Raw genomic sequence first — 24,897 nt, 5'->3', positions numbered from 1 at the left:
GTTTTGTTACTACTTGTTTCTAAACCAGTAAAACATAGCTTCCTACTTTCGTCAGTCTATCTCAACACAGAAAATGCCTTTATTCTTGACATTTCCCAGATACTCATGCTTTCTCTACTAGTTCTCCATCTAAAATATTTTCTTCATTATTGCTATATTAATTTTGTGTCTTGCCCTCACAGAGTAAGTTTTTTTCTACACATTTTTGAGGAGACAATAGAAACCTCTTTTCTATGCTGGATGCAAGGAGTGAATTACATAATATGCCTAGTGAGATCCAGAAAATAGTAGTCAAATTTGACATGAAAAGCTGTCCAGAGCCAATTTATGGCAGTGAATTAATATCACATCATATGATTCAACTAGAGAAGCCAACCTGATTCCCCAGCCAGAGAACTTGCCACCAGAGGTAAGTGTGGAACATTTATAGCAGTGTTCAAAAATACTGTTCTGGCTTCAGTATTTATTGGAAGCCTGGGAAGATTGTTTAAATTCATTTTTTTTTAGGAGGGAAAACAACGTTAAATGCAGAACTGTCTTTCCTCTGTCCATGAAGTTTATAGCTTCTATATACTTATATTCTTGAAAAAAAGAAAAAGCTCTTGCCTTTAAGAATATGAGAACTTCAAACCCAATTTTAAATATACACAAAATTGGTATGGAGCAGTTAATTTATAATTTATAAAAGAAAGAATTATATTACAATAAATAGCATTACCAGTGCTAAGTCTTTTTATAGTAGATTTCCTGACTTTTTTTTTTTAATCAGTGGAAAATTGATTTTGAACATAACACTAATTTATAATGCCCAGAAATTGCTGGCCTGCTTCCTTGAATAGCAAGAGCTTTGTCAAGATTCACAACTAAAGTCCCAGCTCTCCTATAATACACAGTCTTACAAGTACTGAAGAACAGAGAAGGTTATTTCTTCTCAAGAGAATCACTGAAGCAACAAAACCAAACTCGTCCATCTACAGATCTGTCTACCATCCAACAACACCTCCCAGCACAGTGGTAATCTCACAACAGCAATTTTCTAAATATTAAATTTGTCAGAGAAGCATTAATTAAAGGCAGAACAAGTAGAACACTACATTTCAAAGTAATTTTCTTGATAAAAATAGGTTCATTTTCACTTTGACAGAACCATGAGAAAACCAACAGTTAGGTCCATTAGATTTTTCCCTAGTGCTCAAAATCTGCATTTTTCCAAACAATGAAAAGTACGCAAAATCAAGCACTACCCATCCCTACAGAAATATCATTCACCAGTTCAGCTATCAATAGTGAGAAAATCAAGTATACCAACATAGAACAAGTGACTCAAAACTGACTTTAAGCCAAACCTAATGCTGGTAGAAGGACTGTCACCCTATTTTACTCTCTTATCTCACCAACTGTGGGTGCCTAAGCAGCACTTTTCATTGAGGGACTCTGAGGCTTTTTACACTGTCTGGAACAATGACATCAGCACTTAAACAAAAAGTCCTCATTTCTGATTCAGATACAACCTATCCAGTATTACTTTTGGTTGAGACAACTGTACTGTCTTGTGAGTTAAATAAAAGTGAACAAGCAAGCTTGATATGAAAAAGTCTGAAATCTAGGATCAGTTTGGAGTTTGATGGGGTTTGATTTGTAAGTCTGCAAATGACTGGGACTTGGCTTTTCAAAGTAATTAGCACATTGCACCGCACAATGCATTTAAACTGCAGCTCCTATTGACTTTTGCTGTACCTGTGAGTCCTCACCACAAGTGAGGTGAATCATCCAGAAACCAAAGATTACATCACAAGCGACCACCCATGAAAAGTTTGTGCAGACCACTTGCCCAGAATCAGTTAATAAAACCACTGGCAGGAAGAGAAACAACCCAATTCTCTAAACAGCATTCCTAAGATTATCTTCTCCACAGTCCCCATTTTAGAATTTTCCTGTTTCTGCAACAAATAAACAGAGCCTATATATTCAGGCTCCCTCACTACACAATTTCAATGCATCCCTAGACAATAAGAAACAAATCTAGTCTTTAGTCTTCCAACAGCAAAAGAAGACTGTGCTATAATTAAAGAATGTACCAAAACAAATATATATAAAAGTACTGAATGAAGACTGCAGCTATAAACATAGTCTTCTCTCTTTCCCCCTGCCCCCCTTTTACAAACAATATATTTAATTTAGTGGATTAAAAAACCAAATGCTTAAATAACTAATTCCATGCCGAGGAAACTCATGTAACTAAAGTTCACCACCCAGACCCCTGCAGTGATGTTTAACTGGAACAGTAGCAGCTAAAATAGTGAAAGCCTGTGTAGTCGGAGAGTGTCTGTGTAGATGGTCACCAATGCACAGGGAAGCAGATATGCAATCTGTGGTTTGGTTTCTTAAGTACATGGTGACAAGGCAGGAATGCTCAGGAAGATATGGGTATTTCATGGTGGGTAGAGCCTCCTTGGCTCCATCTTCACCTGCACTACTCTGTCCAGGCCCTTCAGCCTCACCAGCCCCTATCCATCCCACCCAATGTCCCAGCCCTCCTGCAACATCCCTAAAGCCCACCATGCAGAGCCTGTGTCCCAGACCCACTACCATCAACCTTCAGGCTTTATCAACAAATATTCCCCCCTTTCTCAAAACACTTTTATTGAACTGTCCTCATTTCCTTCATCCCCAGTCTTTCCCATCACATGTTTTGCTGGTTCCTTATTTGACTTAAGCCTTCTTTTTCCAACATTCTCTGAAGTGTGTACCCCAAACCACAACCTAGCCCTTAGCATTAGCACTCAATCAAATCCTTCTTTTACAGAATCTGAAGATCCTTCAGACATAGCACCTGGTGGCAGTGCTGGTGCAAGTGGCTGCTTCTCAGGCAGCCCAGGAGTCTGTCTGCCTCTGGGTCCCACAGCATCCAATACCTTCCACTCTGCACTCCAGAGCAGATTGCAGCAGGAGGGCCAGCATTTGGGGGGGCTGTTCCCTGCTTCCACTCAGCAATGTCTTATTCAGATTAGTCTCCGCACTGTTGCTGCTTTAAGATGTACAAAACTCTCAGACAAATGCTGTCCACAATTAGCATCCTAAAATGCAGCCTTGTTTATAATGATAAATAAAACAAATGAAGTACATCAGTCTGAGACAGAAAAAGAGCATGAAAACTTAATTCTAAAGAAGGGATAGAGGAAAGTGAGGTGAAGAAAAGATCAATAGTGAGGTGAAGAAAAGATCAACAGGGAGTCCTTCATCACTCTCCAGGACTGACAGAGTGTTAAAGCAAATACTTGTTTGAAACACTACAGACAGGGTTAGCAAGGCCATTACTCCCTGTGTCCCACATTTGCAAGTGCAGGAAAGCTGTCCTTTCCTAGGCATAAACCAGGTCAAACACTAAGGACTGAGAACAGGCAGAGAGTGCCATACCTCTGATCCATCCAGCCCAATGGCCTGAGCCAACAACAGCCACACACCGAGTGAAACCTGGCATACGCTTCTCACAACACCTCCCCAGTCCCCCACAGCCTGCAGGGTAGCCACTCTCACAGACACAGCTGATAGCTTGGGCTTTAATAGGTCTCTACTGCAGCCTGGCTTTGCTGTCCTTGAGGGCTGAGCTGTCATTCAGCCTGACAGGCATTGGTTATGAGGTTGCCATCAAGTCTGATCAGAAAAACAGATGCTTTGGTGACTTTGTCTCCTACTACTTTGTAAAGTCATTCCTCCCTTCCTCCCTATAGCCCTCAAGTCCATATTCTATTCACACTATATTCCCTAGTTATCTTGCATGCATTTTCTCTCACCCTTTCTAAACAAATGCAAACCTCTCCTTTTGTTGTAGTTGCATTTCCAATGTAATGAAATTACGGTATCATTTCCCAGCAAACCATCAAGCCATTTTTGTTCTGGTATTTCTTCTTTCAGTAAATGCCTCCAGGTGATTAATGACTTTTGTTTTCAACCAAGTATTCCTGCAAAACTTTTCTGTGCTTATTCTCATGGGTTTCTCTAAACCCAACACTGTTCATTTCTCCTCTGAAAAACTCAAGATAACTACTTTGTTAGCAGAGAACCTTTTAAAGGTTAGCTTTTATATAGCTAACAGTCTGTATTCCTCAGCTTCAATTTCTTGTAACTCATTTTCCCTCCATCATTTTGGCTGCTGCTGTCATCTCCCCACTGAATAAGAAGCTTTATTAAAAAATGAAGTGCATTCTGTACTTCTCTAAATTAAGAATTTTGAGAAAGCAAGACTGGGATACAGATTTAGCCTTGCTAAATTCCTTTATTTAATAATAAACATTCTTTCAACAAGGGCCTTCAGGATAATGCCCTGGGGAGAGGTGTAACTGAGTAACACAACAGACTGCCAAGTCACACGTGTCAGTGGTCAGTGACAAGGAAAATATGGTGTCACATGATACCTGGTTTACGTTTTGTAAGGAGTGAGTTCCCTGCTTTGCAGTAGGGTTTTTTTCAACAAAAACAGCTTTGTCAGAGAGGTTTCTGCTATTCATGTTAATGAAGAAAGACAGGAAGGCCAAGTAAAAAGATCTTTAATTAATACCAAAACACAGACTGAAATGTAGGTCACCTTTAATAACCATGTTAGAGTAACAGCTGTGTGTTTCATTTTTGTAGAACAGTTAGTCAGTCAAGGGCTCTTATGGGATGAAATACTGACTGAAGGCAAAATAAAAGAACCAGTAAGCTGTAGCTGAGTGCAACTAATAACCAAGCAAATGAACTTGGAAACGCCCCAAGTGGAACTGAGGAAGGTACAGATTTTTAATATTATTGTATAAATATTATGAATGGACTACTGCCTACAGAGGGAAATCTATTTTGGTGAAATATTTACAGTGCTAGGCAGAAACACCTGAATAAAATATACACCATCTAAAGTTGTATCCTTTAGGATGTTATGTAATAGCACCCCAGCCATGCAACTCATTAGTACCCCATATTCCATAGAAGGACTCTCATTTCTAGTAAGAGTTACATCTCTCAAAGAGGATGAGGATAACATCATAGGATTATAGATCCCAGAAACAAGGCTGTACCACTAGATAGCCACCTTTTATGCAAAGGGTCTAACTAAATGCCAGCCATGGGGGATAAATCCTGAAGGAAAAAAAACTAGCAGTGCATTTGTGAGAGCATGAGATGTGGGTTCCAGCATGGACAAAGAATTTACTTGGTATCAATGCTATAATATTACAGCAAGAGAGTATTACTCTGCCTACCATATAAAAATCAAAAGACAGTAACTATTCCGTGTGTAGCTGGAACCACACCTCTGGACGGATTTTGCATAGAATAAGCCCAGAGCAGCCTCAGACAAACTGGATTTCTGAGTCAAATGACAGACTTCAGCATAAAAATTGTATAGGTTATAAAGGCACAAAGGTTATCTTGATCAAAAGAATATATGTCCTGGATTTTTCCAGGAAAACACTGTGGCAGTTTCTTCCATCTTTCCAGAAACATTTTTGCATGTGACTATATTCTTTGCTCTGTATAAAAACGTGCAATACTTTGCTCTTGGATTTAAGATTAATTGCTCATTTTGCCACTACTTTCACAAGATGAAAACAGCATTTTACCACTTGCTATGACTTATTCTGATAGAACTACCTAAATTTTTTAATACATATAACCATAAATATAAAGCCTTCACAGTATTTATTCCCACAGAAAAGTCAGTAACAGAAGTTTCCATTAAGGTTACACTCTGAAGTTCTGCAGAACTAGTCCCACCTCAAGTGCCTTTGAATTGCAAAGGATATGCCCAGGATTGTGGTGCTGTAAGAGCTTTACCTACAGACACAGACTCAAGTAGTGCCTAAAAGCCAAGATCTTTGACAGACCTGAATCATTAAGTGGTGTACTAAGAGCTTTAAGTGGTGTTCTATGGATCTAGAAAGTTTAGAACCACCAGGTTATCAAAGTTTCTTACAATGTTATATGCATCCTGACTTGCTACCTCACAGTCTAACCTAAAGGCTCTCAAGTCTTTTGAGACAGCAGTCCAAACAAATTTGAGGTGACTCTTAAATTATAACAGTAACTGATAAAGAGACTGCAAACCTCTCCACTGGCCAGAACTGTCACATTCCTGACATTATAGTGGGCCAGGCTACCTATAAGCATCTCAGTATATGCTTTAGCCTACTGAGTTTTGCTGTATAGAAAAACTTCTATAGCAATGAGAAGGTGAATGAATCCACTGATTATACAAATATTTAAATCTATACTATGTAGACTGTAAAGGCTGGGTGGATGTCTCTGTACAACAAGCACCTAAACAAGAGAATGAGTGATCTGTATTTCCTATGGACTAACCAAAAGCAGCCTGGTTTAATGTCACAGTAGTTCAAGTCACAGAGAAAAACAAACTACAATTCCTAAAGGTAATAAAGACAAAAAAGTCTGTAAAATGAGCATCTGATTTCACAGTACATAAAAGGTCACAAAAGAGTTAAAGGATTTGGAATAACAAAATGTGTGAGACTAGAAATAGGTAAATTCAACAGGGTCAGTGTGTTACCATACTTCATTATGGTGTGATACCATACTTCATTACAAATGCATCATGCCAAGCTAACAAATCCCTCTGGGGATTTCTGTTGGGCTCAGTATTTCTTTTTCCTGACAACAGAACTTTCATCCCAGATTTATGAGATGTAAGCACAATCTGAACATGATATACCAAGAACTTCATCTTGATTTGGGGTAAGACAACTTCAACCTGACAACTGCTCAGAACGCAGTTTTCAAAACATGTGCCTTTTTTCTCCACAAAATTCTACAACATGGGCTAAAACCAGAGAGACTTGGAAAAGAATGGTACATTACATTGGCACTTACATTTCCCAAATGTCTTCTGGTAGGTTAGCTGGAATTTCTGTTAAGCCTCTTCCTCGACAATCCACCACATTGTTGCTGCAGGTGCAGGCAGATGGGCAAGTGATGGAGCTGGCACTGCATGACGGAGGTTCAGACTGGGAACCTAAGACGTAATGAAAACATTAAATATTAGTTCTAAGAAATTACCCTCCGAGATTTCAACAATAAAATACATCAGCTTCTGAGTTTTCCAGATCTTTTTGCAAGATTTAATTAATAATTTACTTGGATTCAACTAATATAATGTGCTACAAATTAATTGCAGAGAAAATGTGTAAAAGATTACTGTGTCCTTATTCTTCCTCAGTCTCCACTCCTATTGGTTTCTTTCCTTCACAAACTCTACTTTGGTCTCCTCCAGGATAAGCCAGAACAATTTATTCAAATATTTAAAAGCTAAGCCTTAAGATCAAGTGGTATTTCCAAATGTTAACTTTGCTTAAAAGTTTCCATTATGCAAACACTCCTTCAGTATTTTCACATACTGAAAGATGACTGCCATCAATGAGTTATGTTTTTGAAATGAGGAATCTTGTTATGACATAAAAAATAGAAATATAAAGCTGTTGGGTTTTTTTTTTTTCAATATCAGACAATACAGTTAATGGAAACACAAAAAAGCGTATAATAAAAAATGTGAGTTCAAACCCTCAAATCCTTTCTTAATCTAGTAATTCCACTGAAAGACAAGAAGCCACTTAGACAGCAAAGCTTTAGCATAGAAGGATGTTGCTCTATATGCATTATAGTGATACCATTACATTCAGGTTTAATTGTCATTAATTTTTTTTTGAAACTATCAATTATGTCAATTTTACCAAGATAGTTATGACTCTTACATTTAAAATTTTGTAACATGCTTAGACACAGATAGAATGGTTTTGCTATACTAATTGAGGTTACAAAGATGTAGCAGTTATTGACTTATTAATGTTGAGTCTTATTTCCAAAGTAGGATAAGAAACTGTAAATATATTTTTGACCAGACACAGAGAACTGCATGTGAAGGCTTATGTTGGTAGGAAGTGACAAAATCATAGCAGAAACAGGAAAAATTAGGTGTTTTTACAGATTACAGTAGATTATAATGACAAAGAATACTGGTCTTTTGGGTGGAAAATTTAAACCATGTAATTGTCAAACCACAAATCAATGTAAAAACATGGCAAATGATACACAAAGCTGTACATTCTTGGGGTTTGTCTTGGAAAAGATCCATGATCGCTCCTTTCAAAATTATAACTGCAGCTGACAAAAAGTTCAAAAAAAATTGCTTGCATCAACTTGTAATCCCATATCATTATGAGAATTATAATTTGATGACAATGGAACATTTTTATACATTTTCTCTCTTGATTTATTCCTAAATACCTTCTGGTCTAGACTTAATTAAGCACAACAAAGCCAGCTTGTAGAGAAAGCCTAGACACGTTCCTATTTTCAAAGACTCATAAGCAGCAATGAAAAGTCGACATCAGAAAGACATTCAGTGACACCTCTGTATCACTATTTTGAAAGGCAAATACAGTTGGAAAAGATGTCAGCTCAAAACTACTACAGACTGACTTTACACTTGGAGGGGAAAGCAAAATCACTGCAAAATCATGACTTCCATGAGAAAGGTATTCAATTATGCGGTGAATTAATTTGTTTGCCTCAATTTTCCTTAGTTTCAGGCAAGCAGTAAGCCCCTTTAAATATTATTTTTTACCCAGGGATGACAGAAGTGTCATATAATAAAGTATGCTGTCAAGTTTCAGGGTAACATCACCATTGTGTACACATCACTGTGTACAAAATGTTGCCAAAATAAACGACTGGGTTTGAATTTTTTTCAGTGAGTCATCAATCGATGTCCTGTCAGGATAGCAAGAGAAAAATGTGGGATTAATAGAATTCTGTTTTAAATACAGCTTTCATTGATACTAATCAGAGCTGTGAGTAACTTTATTTTGTCAAACCAGACCTCAGAACTCCAATTCAGGCATCCAGAAATTAGATTTTAAGGGATAATGACTGTCATGAAAAAATGGAACTCACAGGACATTTGCTGCATGGGCAAGAATCAAATTCCTTCTTTATGAGAGTGGGCAGCTTTTCTCATGAGACAATCTTAATGATCCTTTCTCTTTCCTGAAATACCCTGTCATTTTTATAGTCCACTTGCCCTTTTCTGTGACAGATGCAGGTAAAGAGTTTACAACAAGTCTTCTATCTCAACACAGCATTTCAGTACTACAGCAGCTTCACACTACAGATTCAACAGGGAAAAAAGTCTATTTAAAAATAAAATATTCAATAATGTAACTAAAATATAAATCCAAACATTTATGGCTCAAGACTTCTGGCTACAGAAACGCAGGGCAGACATCCTATCATACTAGCACTGTGCATTAATAGAATTCCTTCAAAATTAATGCAGTTCTGCCTTACACAGAGTCTGAGGTTTTTGTTAGATTTTAACTGTGACTACTTCCCGAAGTAGTTCATATTCCCTCAAAATGTACACAGGCCTTTTTTGCATAAAACCAAGAGGTTTCCCCGATAACATATATTTATATTTTCTTATCTGTCTACCTCGTGGTGCAATGCCCATAACAAAATGAAGAGTAAGGGAAGTGCAAACAAGTTACCATAAGCTTTTAGGTATAGGGAGAAATTATCAAACTGGGAAGAAATCTTGATCTCTATGAGGTAAGAGGAACTTGGCAGACAGGGTCAAATCTTCCGTGAGTCATTTATCACCCCAGATCTGGTGTGGTTTCTGAAAAGACTTTTCAGCAAATATATTTTGCACAGTTATAGCACTACAACACAGAACTGTGGGTTAGAACAGCAGTAATACACTCCCTTTTCATTAGGGCACAAGATCTGAAAACCCGACATATTTCCATTTGGTGTTTTAAATCTGTTCCTGACCCTACTACAAGTAAACCAACAGCAGAAGATTGCATAGCACTCAGCTCATCACCTCCCCATTTTGCATGACACAGTGTTGCAGGGTACTCTGCACCAAAGGAATGGTCTGAAAGAAGGATAGGTCAGTTTGGACAAAAAACATTTACCTTTGACTTTCCTCTAGGAAAGAGGGACTTCTATATGAATAAAATACTACTAGAATAGAGCTTTAATTTATGGCTAATAAGTAAAAAAAAATAGTTAACCAGTGAGGTATATGATGTCAAAATAGAGAGAAAGCAATATAATGTCTTCATTCTCAGTGCAGGTTCAACAAAAATGGGATGAAAAAAATAACACTTTTTGCTATTAACAATATATCTAACAGTATCTATTAACAAAATGCAGCAGCTAGGATAGGAACATGATGAACAAAAACTATTATGCTTTCTGTGCTTTCTGCAATGGAATGACAGTAAGTTATATGTAACAACTAATGCTATATGTAATGTTATACATAATGATTTGGGGTTAGGGGAAGAGAGGAAACAGGGAAGAGTCTTGGGAGCCAGCAGTTTACAGAGCAAATTGCAAGCTTTTTTTCAAATAAGCATTGCATTGGTTTCTAGCTTTTTAAGAGCAGCAAATAGACTGATATTACAATTAGAATAAAATTACTAGGGTGTAATAAAGAGTTCAAATGTCTCAGGCATTTAAATAAATTTTGCAATTCCTAAAAAATGTATATACTTCCATTTGCACAGGCACTTGATTATGGCACACTAAGTGTACTTTATTAAGCCTATCCAATTACCTTGCACAGGTTATTTTCCTCCAGCAAAATATAATTTATTTGTAAAAAATATTGATATATTTTTATAAAAATCTGACAGGATTTCCCAGTTAAAAATTTGTGGTGACTTTAAATCATTTTAAGTACAGCAGACATGAAATTATTGAGGTCCCTTCCAACCTTTACCATTCTACGATTCTATGAATAAACAAAACAGTAAGAGTACTGCAGGTCTGTGGATATATTATGGCCTTTTTAAATTTTAATTAAATAATACATTGGAACTTCTTATAATGTTACTACAACATGAGCAAGTTTTAAGTAGACTCCCAGTAAGTCAGTCTCAAAAAGATACCTGCATTCATCCCAGTATTAAACCACACTTGAGTGTGCCCAATCCTTCAAAGAGATATGGGCCAGTCAATTGCAAATTACTATCCGCAACATTAACACTCTTTATTGATGGCAAATATACCTCTAAAGGATAAAAACTTATACAAATGTGTTTGTTCTATGGGAAAGTGCAGCAAATGGTTTATGGAAATATTTTCATCTACAGTTGTTCAATAGCTATTGCTGAGCCCAGCATTAAGTATTTATGATTAGGGACCACTTTAATACCATCACGTTCATGGTATGAAAAAATGTGGTAGTTAATAATATTCATTACTTGCTTGAAATTTATTGTTTTACTGAAAATTTTGCTGAACAGATAAATTTATCTGTTAAAAATTCACAGTGCATGAGTACAACTGTTTTGAAGACAAAGTAAAACACCTACTGAGTTACAAACAAATATTGAGGAATAAAATAGGAAACTTCCAGATGCAGTGAGAGGCGGGTCAAGCATACTGGACAAGCCCTACTTCATTGTACAAAAACCTACTTTGCCTGTTTCAAAACATGTAAGTAACACTACTGAAAATTAGACCTTCACATTGTCTTATCTTAAAAGGAGTAATATTGCAATGATTTATTTAACACCAGTACATCCCAAGTTGCATGGAATACTTCAAAACAAAATGGAAGAAAGCACATGCTCACCTTTAACAACTGATGTCTAATTGGTAAATTTGTTCTGAGGGATTAATAAAACAGAATCTGTGAGACATTTTGAGTGCTTTCAAAACTATGACAGTTGTTTTTCTCTCATGGAAATTTATTCCATTTAAGTTTTTCAGAGGAAGGACTGAAGCGAGTTTAAACTTGTCCTATGCCCTGTGCCTGTGCTGAGTCTTTCTTTGAATTTCTCCAGCCTTGATAGCAGGCATTTTCTGCTAGAAGTAGCCAAAAGTATTGCACTGTAAGGAAGACTGTTAGTTTGTATTTGGGTTTCTGGGTTTTTATACTCTTTGCTCTCCCAAAAAAGGCTAAAGAAATAATACTACTATAAATTCTTAAAAGATGTAGTGCTTCTGCAGTTCCAATGGCATCTATACAGAGTAATCTCATTAAAGCCAGTTCTACAATTTGTACCAGCAGTCTGGAAGGTTTATGTGAAATGACATTTAAAAATAGGTCCCAAAATAAAACAGTGAACTTATAAATATAGTGAAGCATAAAAATGAAGAGGAAGACAAATTATTTAAGTAGAAGGATACCACCTGTACAAGGTTAAATGACAGATAATGGGCATGATCAGTTGTAAGCCTATTAAGGGAGAACAGTTCTGGAATGGCCTTCTAAATGGGTTATCCATCACAGAACCTGAACTGTTCCATGATGAAATTTGATAAAGGTATGGAAGGGACAGGAATAGTTTAAGAGTATGCTTTGAGTCCCTGTGGTTTGATTTGTGGTAGTTGAAAAGGAATTTTAAACCCAACCTGATTTTCTTTGATGCACATTTGTCTTTGTTTCTACACTCCTGCATGCCCCCCACCGTGTCCTGCTGCATCTAACTCAGGACTTTCCCTGCCTCAGCACGAAAGCTGGTCTCTTCAGGAAGAGGAGGAAGATGGGATTCACTTGAGTCAGAAGCATTAGAGATTGACACAGCTATCAGAGGATGTCGAGCATAACGTGACATTTCTCCTGATCATGACACTTGAGGGACCCAGACTGGTCATGAGCACACCCAACATCCAGATCTAGAGTGAGGAAACACTTTTTCCAGATGAGTGGGAAAGGACTGAAGAGCGAGGCGTTGGCTCCTTCACAGTCCCTTCTTTAGCATTTGGGACAGACCAAGGAGGGCAGGGTAATAGTGACCTTTCTTGCCTTCCTCCTGGGACAGGCTGAGGTTGCTGCCTTTGGCCTTTTCCAAAAGACCTCAGGTACAATCGAGCTGTTTAAGGTATGTAGAAGTTAGAGAAAAAAAATTCTTACAGACTTTCTGACCTGAACACCTTTGCCTGCAATTAATTAGGAATTAATCCAGTGAACCAGGACATACTTACAAGTTTTGGTACTGGGTGTGAGGAGAGGCAGGAGCTGGCTCCAGAGTTGCACTGCTGCAGGCACAGCTGAGCCCACCAGCAAAGCTGGTGGTGTCTCTGTGAAAGAGTATTCGAGAAAGGGCAAAATGGCACCAAGCAATAAGAAGTGAGGAAAAAACCGTGAGAAACAGCCTGACAGCAGCAAGAGCAGAGGATAAAGAGGAGGTGGAGGTGCTGGAGCAGATCTTGTTCTCTCCCAACCTTGGTGAGGAGGGAGAGTGAGAGAAGCTGGCCAGGGTCCACCCACCACAGTTCTAGTACAACTGTAACATCAGTACATTCCTCAATAAAACACAAATTCACATGAACCTGATATTGCCTCTTTGCCAACTATTCATGTATGAAATTCTGCATCCATTTTACAAGCAGCTCTATGGATTTTTTAAAAAAAATTACTCATTAACTGAGTATCCGTGTGTTGCCAATCACACATGTACTGGACAGGAAAAGTCTACAGATTTCATAAAAAGCAATGGTCACAGACTCAAAGTCAGCCCTGTTCTTGGGTATTTAAAATTGCTGCTCTCCCTGTGGCCTTGCAAACTAAGGGTGGTCAGCAGCCCTCCTCTGGGCTCGACTGCATGGAGGGCAACTGCCCTGGCTCCCTCGGGAGAGACTGCTACTGCACAGAACTAGCGAAATCTGCATTATTAGCAACCAGTCCTTCTTCCTCTTTTGTTTATAGGGAGCACCAGTCTTCCCTCCTGGCAGTACCCCCAAATCCCATGTTGAAACCAGCAGACCTGCTGCTGGCTATGCAGATACATCGTTGCACAAAATCTTTTAAACAAGGCAGATGGGGGGAATTTGTCTCACCACACGCTTCTCCTTTGGCATCTTCTTAATGTTCTTATTAATATAATAAGCTTGAGAAATGCTATTGTATTAATTACTCATTGTTGATTTTCTCAACAATATGCTATGAAATTACCAGGAGAAAAATGGAGCAAGACAATCTACTGAGTTTTTTGATCTGGGCAAGGGAGTAACAGCTACATTTTAAGACTGTTTGACCTCACTCCAAAAAATAAATCTGCTTCCACATTAGTGCTTCTAGTCTGCATTAAGCAGCAGGAAGCTAAATAATTTTCTTCTTTATTATACCTCAGCTGCAGCCTCACCATATGAATCAGAAGCTCTAGATCTACAACTGAGATTCAGATAAAGCCACTATTTTCTTAAAATCAGAATCAGTTTATTTAGCTAGAAAGCAGTAGAAACTTGGTTCTGGCAATGATTTCTCACTTGCAACAATTTCAGACTGAATTTTAACTTATTTAATCCAAGCTATGCACCTTGGTTTTCTTCAGGATCCTGTAGATCCTCTGAAAAGGAACTAAGGACTAAAAAACAGAGAAAATGTCTGCTAATGAAAAAGAGAATGCTATGTAGATCCAGTTTCCTTCTGTACAATTTTTGCTTCATTATTAAAGAAAACTACCTGAGAGAAGTCCTTAAAAATTGCACATTTCACACTTGCTAAATTTCATATTGCAGGACAAATCAACTCCAAATTAATGTCATGATTTTAGAATCTGATTCTGCTTTCATGAGAAAAGCATCGATCTATGAACTGTTAGAAATATCAGTCTCTGGTCTATTCTATCTCATACAAGCTTCATACTCCTTTGTAAACACTATCCACTGTAAAATACCTAAAGTCACTGGCCAAAACTATAACAAATCTGCATCAGCCTGCACCTTCAGGGTCAACACCAAGTCCTAACATACTGCCTCAGAGCCGGAAGCAACAGTACAAGAGAAAAATCACCTGCCTCCCATTGAAATCAACCCACGCTCTGCTTACCTACAGATAGTCTCCTTAGCAATAAACCAGCTGAGAACTGATGACATTTGACTTGTTCTGACAGCAGCTAGCTGAGGACAGTAGTGGTTGAAGTACACTACACATTGCAGTATACTATGCTCCTGCATCTGCTTTACTCATAGACATGCAGTTCAGATGAATCCCTTATTTTCTTATGTATATACTTAGGAAAATCAGAATGATTCATCACTGTAAAAAAATCCAAATCACTAGGTTCTGCAGAGAGCACTGAAGAGCCTAAGGAGCTGCTGATAGTTTAACTTCAGGAACATATTGCTTCAATTTATAAATTTACAACCACACCAATCAGGTGAGAAAATACATTCTGACTTGACATAATTGATCAGTATATCAATTAATTTCAACTTCATTAAGTTAAAATCAGATAGAACAAAAACCCAAACACCGTAGTTAAACTTATATGAGAAGAAAATGAAACAAAATTCTCTAAAGAGCTCAGAGGAGCACAAGAGACAGACAAATAGGAAGAGAGTGTGTTGTGTTTGGGTGAGACAGACAGGTAGATTAGAGAGACCTAGAGAAAGATAAGACAGTCCGACAGTGAACATCTGAACCTGGGAAGAGAACTGGTTTTGATGCAAGCAAAGGCTGAAAGGATTTAAGAGGTACTGAGCACAAGCCAGAACCTCCAGATTCTACCTAACAGTTTCCAAGGAGGGAGTGCATGTAATATTTCAACTGACATTAAGTATTTGCTTAATGTACCATTTCTCTTCTCACAGCAATGCGGCAGTGAATTGCAAGGCTATGGTGGAGAGGTAGGAGAAACACACTGCCAGGTGTGTCATTCTCTGGTGTGACACAATTTCCCTACATACAAAACACTGCCTCACCAAACACATCCCAGAGCTCAATATGAAACTGCACAGGAGAAAGAGTCTGCTTGGAGATTTCTTCGGGAACAGATGGCATTAAGACAAAGGCCCAGAAAGGCTGCTCTGTCAGAGAGACTCTCCTGCAAGGAGGGGACAGCTTGCTGAAGAAGACAGCCAGAAGGCTCTGTTGGGTGACAGGACTACCAGAAGTACTGGATGCTCTTCCCTGATGGTTAGGGCCCCTCTAGTCCCTACCCTGCTCAGCTCTGTTAATGACCTGACATTAACCTGATGTTAATGTCCTGCCCAGCAACACAAATCTAATTAGACGTATTTGTAAACCTTTCTCCAGGCAATGGCCCACTATTAGACCCTATACATTTACCTATATTTCTGAGCCAAATGGTCATGGGCACGAACAAGTGAAACCTGGAATAGCTTTTCCACTGCTCAGAGTTTGCTACAAGTGCTGTTTGAATTAGCATTTTTATAATTCATGTGCACAAGGTGAACAGTATTTTTTAAAAACTGACTGTTAGCTTACACAGATATATTAGCTCAACTCGGGCTACAGCAACTTTATCCTGAGATACTTCGCACCTAAAGCTTACCAACATCACTCTACAGGACTGGTAGCATAGTGTCCAGAAAGAATCAAGAAATACGGGTTACAGTTATGACACTTCTTTCTCCATATTTCACTTCTTGTTTTCCAACTTACACTAGTCCTTGGTATGCAGCATTAAAAAATTGTTTCATAAAGAACATTTGTAATAAAATTATTTCACCCCCACTTTTGCATAGAGTTGTAAGAATAACCATAGGTCAGTTTTTCAAGGATGTTGTTCTCTCCTCAAGTTATTTGATTCTCTTCTTTCTTCTTTGAATCATGTAGTAGTATGAGGTTTTAATTGTAATGCTCTGATTAAGCCCATTTTACAGTGAAGGAAAAGTTGCATTTTCTTTTTCTGTGATGATACTCCCATTGTCATAACACGAGACGCTGAAATACTGAGTGTATTCTTAAACAGAGCAGTATTCTGAATTGTGTTTGAGCTCTTCATAACTATAACGCAAAAGCAGCTTTTACTGCCAGTTTGGGGCTAGTTCCAGTGATTCATGTAAGCTTAAATTGTATAAAATCCCTTTGCAGAGGGACAAGCCCAGTTCAGTATCCACCTCCTTTTCTAGTTTGACTTTATAGTCAAACCTGAACAAATTATGCTGTAAAATCAGGAACAAGAACTGTAATAAGGGGCCAGGAAGATTTATATTTTTGTTAAACTAGCTGTCCATATAGGTCCATATGAAGCTGAGTTCTCTGCTAAATCCTCCACTAAAAAGAGCTCTTCAAATTCCTTTCTTTTTCAGAGGTTTCATGTCCCACATGACAGTTAGGGGATCCAGTTGATGGACTGTCCCACTGGAAGCTTCTTTCCTCTAACTTCTATTAATTTCTGTCTCTAAAAAAAATCCATCCAATCTTGAGAATTCTCTTATGTGTTCTTTGTCTACAAGACAACAGTTTAAAACCTTTTCTCTTTTGGAAGTCATAGTCTGCACAGAAAATGCCATTTAGATGAATTCTGTCCATGCTATCTTTTTCATTCAGAATTATTATCTCTTCCCCAATTTAAACAACTCTTTTCTCTTGACTACACTATATCATAAATCCAAACAGTTGAATTCCTGCCCCATCTGAAACTTAATTTCATAAGAAAAAAATGCTGTGGTTACTACTTTGGTGAAATTAGATTTTTCTAATAGCTTAATTCATTTATCCATTTCTTTTCGCCTTTCTCTTCCAAGAGTGTTACATTTCTAAACTTCTCTTTTATCTAAACTTTTGATGTAATTTATCAGGTATTCTGGGTATCCTTAAATTTCCACAGCTGTGTATAAGCTACTCAGCACTCTTGAAAATCACATCACAGTTATCACCGGTGCACAACTTAACTTCCCATGTGTCTGTAATACTTCCTGCACACACACCTTCAGCCCTGGGCATCAATTTACCATCTAGTTAAGGGGACCAAACCTTCTCCTCCAAGTAGAACTCTTTCTCTCTTTGTCACATGTACATAAAACTAAAAAAAAAGGCAATATTAAAAAATATATATAACAGGAGTACTGGTACTGCATTTCTTTAAGTTAACCCATGTAGCAAAAGGATAAAGCTTTGGAGCACAAGCTGTTACAGATAAGGAACACAACACCACAACACCCAGAGTCTCTCCAGATTAGGACTCTCACCCTCTTCATAACAAACTCCCTGTGTTACCATTTGCCCTGAAAAACTATTTCCAAACCTGTGTCTGGTATCTTCTTTTTCTTTGTTTTAATGCAGAGCATAAACACTGCCATGCTTCTCCTTTGCCAGATCTCTTCCTTTAGGCCAAATTCAGAGATCTCTTTTTCCAATGCTTTTAATTTTTTCCTCTCTTTTTCTTCTTCTGCTAAGAAATGCATTTTTTGTCACAAAAGTCAAGTGTCATGTCAGAGACCTGATGAACAGGCCCAACATGCAGACACATAGGTTGTGAAAAGGCTGTGTATCATTTATCGGTGCAGAAACTTGTAGAACAGTGATGTGCAGTTGCTCCTTAAGAATCTTGTTTCAGTCCCCAGGATAAAATCTGCTCCTCCTGTTCTATAGTACAATAATTTATCTGCAGACTCAGAGTAGCGTTTTCTATTTCCTTTCTTTCATTTTCCAGTCAGCTTTAGAGCTCTTCCCTTGAGAAATACCATATTATCCATACTTAATTGATTTATGTTGATATCACTGACAATGCTGAAGTAGAATAATTTGAGAACTCAAATGTTAATTGAAACCCAATAATCTTGTAAAAATTAAAATATTAACAACTTGATCTACTCCCATATAGTTCAGCAATGATAAGAGCAAACAGAACTACTACAGAATGATGGTCAAATGCAACATCATAGCATGTTGCTGGTTTTATGTGACTATAGAAAACCCTCAGCTGATAGATAAATGGATAATTGGCATCATTACCAGAGCAGACAAAGTCTTTCTTCTGAACCTCTGCTACAAGAAAACCCCGCAGGTTTACAGGTGCCAAGCAGAAGGTGAACTGCCCGATGGTGCGTCTCTGCCGCAGCCAGTCCGACAGCCAGGCCAGGTGGCAGTCGCAGTGTAAGAAGTTGGAGTGAAGCCGTCTACAGGAGACAGATAAAACTCAAAAGTTAGAATTAGTCTTTTAAACAGAAGACACAAAACAGAGCAATCAAGCACGAGACTGTCCATCTCCTCACTACAATTTAAGTAGGATCATTGCAGGCTACTGGTTACAGCAGAGTCAGGCTTTGAACGTCTATATTGACACATAATACATATATTTCCACATACAAATTAGTGCTAGTCCCACCTACAGCTAATTATGAGCTGACTATTCTAATGAAAAGAACATTCAGAATTTAGGAGTCCTCCAATAATCACTTTGCCTGTGATTTCAAATCAGAAATCCAGTGAATGTGATACCTTTGAGTGAATTCAAAGGATGGTTTACATAAACAGGAGGAACAGGCTGAAAAACAATAGCTGATTGTTTGGGGAAAGAAAGGAAGGAAAAGCACACACACACACACCAGAGGCTACTGATACCTTGTACTTTCCTGTATTGCCTGTACAAATTCACCAATGCTCTTTTGACTGCAGCAATGAAAGGGGCCATGTAGTCATGCCACACAGCAATGCTGGGGTCATTCTTTGCAGTGGAAGATCTAGCCACACAGCTATCTTTCCACACTGCTTCCCACTTGGTGCTAGAGGTTTGCAGAAGCATTATCACACTGTGGGGCAAATCACCAAAATGATGATGTGTTCAGGGAGAATATCTGGTAATTTTAATAGCTACCAAACTTCAGGTCAAAACGAAAGCCCAGAACATTAATTATTTAATGCCTTGTACTAAGTCATACATTTGCGGTGCTATACCAAGGCTGAAATGATAAAACAAATTCAAAATCCTGTCAGAAATGGTTAGGAAAAGCATTATTCACTAATATTACAGGCATTGCATTAAAAAAACCCGCCATGTTCTTGGACTGTGCAAGGATTAAGCACTGTCCATCCACCAAAGAAATAATCTGTCTATCTGTGAGATCTTCATACTGCACAGCTGCAGTGCAAGTCAGCAGTGGTGCCCAGGATGAGAGTCTCCAGATTTGTATGTCTGAGGTAGGCAGGCAGAGTGAAAGACTGCAAATCTGCAACTGAGAAATTATCCTGCGGAGATGGAAGATGCTGGTCTCCTGGGAGCACTGTAAAATGTAATTGTTTTAGAAGGATGACCAGAAGACCTCGGTTTCAGGGTTTATGAAGATATTCAATTGACACTACAGTAAGTTAGATTTCTAGTAAAATGTTTTGTTATTATGAACCACTGATCTGCTGTCTGAAAGAACACATACATTTAACAAAGGAAAGACAACAAATATAACCTAGCCAGAAATCTTCCAAAGTAAGATTTTGTTCTCCCTTAGACAGTAGGCATTTCATTTAAATCCTCAAAGAATTATCCCTTCTACTACCACCAGTTAACAACAATATTCACAGTCATCTTTCTTCACTGAAACAGAGCTCATCCCATGCCATTCCCTGCATTCCCCATTTGGATGTAGGTAGGCAGGAGTAATAAGACCAGAATTTCACAGAAAGGGGAAGCTTTCCAATTGTGCTAGGCTTTTTTTGATTGCTAAATTTCTGGAGCTGGTTTCTGAGTTTTGACATTTTACCAGTTCCAACTGTCAGCTCTTCACCAGCTCCCTTGGCTCAGCAGAGCCCTATATTGTTATTTTTTTAAGTTTTTTTCATGAATGTTCTGAAGTTTGCTTTTGAGAGAAGACCACTTAAGAGAGCCGATCAAGCTTAACAAAACAGCCTATCAGAACTTATTTTTTGGTAATTATATTGATGAATACAGACAGAAAAAGACTTACCACAGTACTTGATAAGCATAATATACTGCTTCCTTATGAATATGAAAAGCACTAAAGTGATTTTGCACAATCTCAACTTACTCTTAAAAAAAATTTAAAGGAAATCATGCAATTACCTATCTCAGCAGTTACTCACACGTGCAGAGACAAGACACTTACCGTTAGGCAAAAAGATGTGGGGGACATGCCTTAACATAAATAAAGCTGTTTCAAGCAAAGGAAAGCAGATCAATAAAAAATAATTCCTGTCACTTTCAATCGAGGCTGAAAGATCAATGAAACTTAGCAACAGAAAAGACAGCTTAGTAAAAAAAGATTAGCAGAGAGGAGCTGATTTTAAAAAAGAATTCTTACAATGCCTCTAATCTTATAAACATTTCCCTGTGGTTTTTTTGTTTTGCTTTTTCCCTGAGTGGTCATGTTCAAGTTGAACATGCTATTTATTTCTCCTCTATTCTACTTAAATGAGCAGATTGTTTTGAGACCCGTGAAGAAAAAGCTATTTATCCACAGGAGTATTCCAGCAGATGCAGCTGTGGCACAAGCAGCCCCAAATGTCCTGCGAATGGATCTCACTAGAGTGTAAGGGAGACATAGGGAAAATACTATCCATACCCCACTGGGAATCAGATGGATGGGAAAAAGGTCTCATGTCCCTACTTAGGAAACATTCAGACCAGGGATTCTCTAGAAGAGCCTTTGAGAGGGTTTTCAAACACAAGATAAATTTTTTAAGAGAACAGTAGTCACACAACTGTAGTGAACACCAGTTATGATTCACTTGGACTCAATCTGTGGCAACTAAACAGTAGATATTATGCAGCCATTATGCCTCAAAGAGCTTTCTTATTCTGTGAGTTTGTTTATTAATGCAGGAGAAATGGGTGATTAAGTGAAATCAAGCTCAGAAAACCAGAGACAGTATTAATATTACCACCCAATAACTTCTTTAGATAAATATTTTACATAGCTGAACAAAAGATTTAGAAAGAATTTTTTCACGGAAAGGGTGATCAGACATTGGAACGGGCTGCCTGGGGAGGTGGTTGACTCTTCATCCCTGGAGTCATTTAAAAAGCGACTCGATATGGCACTCAGTGCCATAGTCTAGTGACTGTGGCGGTAGTTGTTCAAGGGTTGGACTCTATGATCTCTGAGGTCCCTTCCAACCCAGCCTATTCTATGATTCTATGATTCTATGAAAAATTGATCAGTTTTACATGCATTCAGGTGTAGTTGTGAAGAATATTACTACGCGTTTGCACAGAACTTGGTTAAATCAAAACATTACTACCCTAAATTCTGCACAGGAGAAATACAGAAAATCTTAAGTGATATGTAGCTATAAAAACTTCTTTTATTAATAATTATAATTAGCAAAGTATCAGTTGCAAGAAATGCTAAGATGACTTGAGGAAGAATTTTTAATAGGAAGAAGCAACATAAGAAATTATGGAATGCTATTTGATTCCTGTATTTATCTTTTATTAACTGTTATTTTGAAGACTTTTATGCCTGTTTTGAAAGTGATATAAGGAAATATGGAAAACCAAATAATTTTACTGTATTTCTGCCTGTCTATGTAGGATTTTTTAAATTCCCATATTGAAGTACTGAGAAAGGTCTTATTTGTTATTTAGCAGTCTTTGGAGACTGAAATGTGCCACTTGATATTGATGACACTACCTTTATAGAACATGAGGTGAATGAATACAAATACAAGTTTGCAAAGGTGCCCTTTTAGCTATAGGACCAAAATCAAATTTCCAGCAAATCATTTCAGAGTGGGTCAGCATTCTATAAAATGTGGCACTCAGAAGTAAAAGCTTCTTCAGTTTCAGTAGAAAAGCTTCCCTTTATAAATTCTATCTATAATTTCCTTCTCCCCCCTTTTTTTTTTTTTCCTTTTTTAAAAAATCTTAATTACAGCAGAGGGGGATTAGTCAGTGTAAGCCTCCAAGGAGCTATATACAAAGTCATCTCTGAAATTAAACTAGAAGGAAAACAGCAGAAGGCATTGAGCTCAGACAAGCATTGAGTAGTAGTAGTAGTAGAAGGCATTGAGTAACAGACAAGACTGACTAGTCTGAAGAAGCCAGGCAAATTTTCTGGACCACTATGACTGAATGAGAACAGGGAAATCTCCAGGAATCTTTACTTTTAGCTTCTTTATCCATTCTCTTCTTAAAGACAAACATCTAATTTCCATTTACTAACTTGCATTAAGTTCTATGAATCTCACCACTTAATGAAGAATGTAAATTTAAATGAGAAGTTCTCATATGTAAGAGTAATTTTTCTTCAGTTCTGTTATTTAATACTATTTTACACTTGCATACGTACCATCCTTGAAGCATTTTTCTTTTTCAATGCTGTAGGAAATTTTCAGGCTAGCTGAATATGTCTTAGTTAAAATTTAAATTTTGGAGGAAAAACCAGAAAGACATTGTTTAAACATGACTTTCCCTGAAGTCGTGTATACCCTAAAGAAATTTTAAGGGATACTATTTAATTTAAAGAGTATAAATAAAGAGGATAAATTTTGAAAAAATGTTTTTATTAGGCTAAATTATAAAAATGCACATGGTCAAATATCACTGCTTTATATTTTGGTCTACTAAACTGATCATAGCTTATCCAGTGGAATAGTGCCCAGCTACAGAAAAATGGATATGAGGTAAGAGAATTAATCCATCAGAATGAGTGAAATTTTCTTTCAGAAAGTATCTTATAAAGATGCTTTTTTCATGCTCTTTAAAAAATTTCTTCCTTTAGAAAGCAGTATTCTGAATTTTAAAAGAAGAAATAGGATTTAAAAACAGGATATTAGAAAAATGAAATAAGTTGATCCACCTGAGAAGCCTTTGCAATTTTGATGATCCAGTTTGGAACACATTCTCATTGTACAGATCTTCCAATAGGAAAAAATTCCCAGTTTCAGTTCCTGCTATGTTCAACAACTTGATAAAACTGAAGGTTATTTAAGCCTGGGTAAATCTAGTGAACACCAGGTCAGCACCGTGAGAGCACCAGCCACCTCCACAACCCTGCCCATCCCCAGCAGCCACCCCCAGGGGTTCCCTTGCCCAGGAGCTCAGCCCAGTGGTGCTATGGCAGTGCTCATCTCCAGCCCTGCCTCAGCCCACCCTGCCTGGCCATGGGCTCCACCTGAGCACCCATGGGCAGATGTCCTAGCCTGACCTCAGCTTTCCCCATCCCAATGGAGGTGTTTGGGGGCTGCCCCCACTGTGGGGGTCCCTGAGGGACAGTCCCAGCTGGGAGTCCTGGCCCTGCCTGCCACAGCCCTCACAGGGTCAGGCTTACACAGTAACCATCTTCCTCAAGGGAGATGGAGAAATTGTTCATTGCCAAAAGCAACAGAAATAGGATTATCACTGAATGACAAATATCCAAAGAGTTGTTTCAGACCATTATTATTATTGCTATTACATTTATATTTAAAGATGCTACTCACAGAGTCCTGATCTTTGGCATGTGATTGAAACTGGTAACAGGAATGCGGGTGATGTTGTTGTTGTTGAGAGTACTGTTAGGAGAAAAAGAAAAAAAAAAGGAGAAAAGAGAATAATTGATCAAGTAGTTACATTCATTCACCAACACCCTATTTATAGAAACACTGCTGAAACTCTTGGTAATAAATCTGCCAGGCTGTGAGCAGCTAGACATGCCAAACAATACCTCAGGCAGTGCGTATCATGAAAGATACTGTCAGGGCAAAGCAATCCACAGCTGCATAAGAATGAATGAAGGTTACCAGTTATCACGTCTGAGTACCCAGGTGTACAGGTGACGAGTGTTTATCAGCTGCTAGAACAGATCCAGATTTTTGGTTAAACTGCTACCTTGCTGGAAAATCTTGTGCAACTTGAGCAAAGGAATGTCAGCCTCACATCCTAGCATATGAAAGCTTTACATTTAAAAATGAAAGCTTTACTCTCACACAAGAAGAGCCATTGTCTCTTATAGGCTTGTTAACACAGCCAGCTTGCATGGGCAGCTTTGTCCTTTTGAAAACATAGATGGATGGGTACCCCTTCTTTTGTTTCCTTATGAAAAAATACATGGATAGTGGAAAAGACCATAATAAAACATGACATGACCCAGGCATGTATTTCTGCTGCTCTATCAAAGCAGATCTTAAAGAGAAAGTCATCTTAGCTGATGGTAGGGGATCCCCTTAATACTTGTTATGAAAAATGAACTAGCTAGATTATCACC

At 38.0% G+C, this 24,897-nt stretch overlaps 1 protein-coding gene across 2 annotated transcripts in view; it reads right to left on the bottom strand.

The window, feature by feature from the left end:
• Nucleotides 1-24,897, bottom strand: part of SLIT3 (slit guidance ligand 3) — a 433,002-nt gene that overhangs the window by 148,315 nt on the left and 259,790 nt on the right. For both annotated transcript variants that reach the window (XM_071759292.1, XM_071759294.1), the window contains 3 exons: nucleotides 24,134-24,205; nucleotides 18,713-18,876; nucleotides 6,862-7,003 (listed from right to left, as the gene is read on the bottom strand). In XM_071759292.1, the coding sequence (XP_071615393.1) occupies nucleotides 6,862-7,003; nucleotides 18,713-18,876; nucleotides 24,134-24,205 (378 nt within the window). The remainder of the gene's footprint in view (nucleotides 1-6,861; nucleotides 7,004-18,712; nucleotides 18,877-24,133; nucleotides 24,206-24,897) is intronic.

This window comes from Heliangelus exortis, chromosome 15 (genome assembly GCF_036169615.1).
Source record: "Heliangelus exortis chromosome 15, bHelExo1.hap1, whole genome shotgun sequence".
Lineage (NCBI taxonomy): Eukaryota > Metazoa > Chordata > Aves > Apodiformes > Trochilidae > Heliangelus > Heliangelus exortis.
Note: the sequence above shows the minus strand (reverse complement) of the source record. Positions and strands in the feature narration are given on the sequence as shown.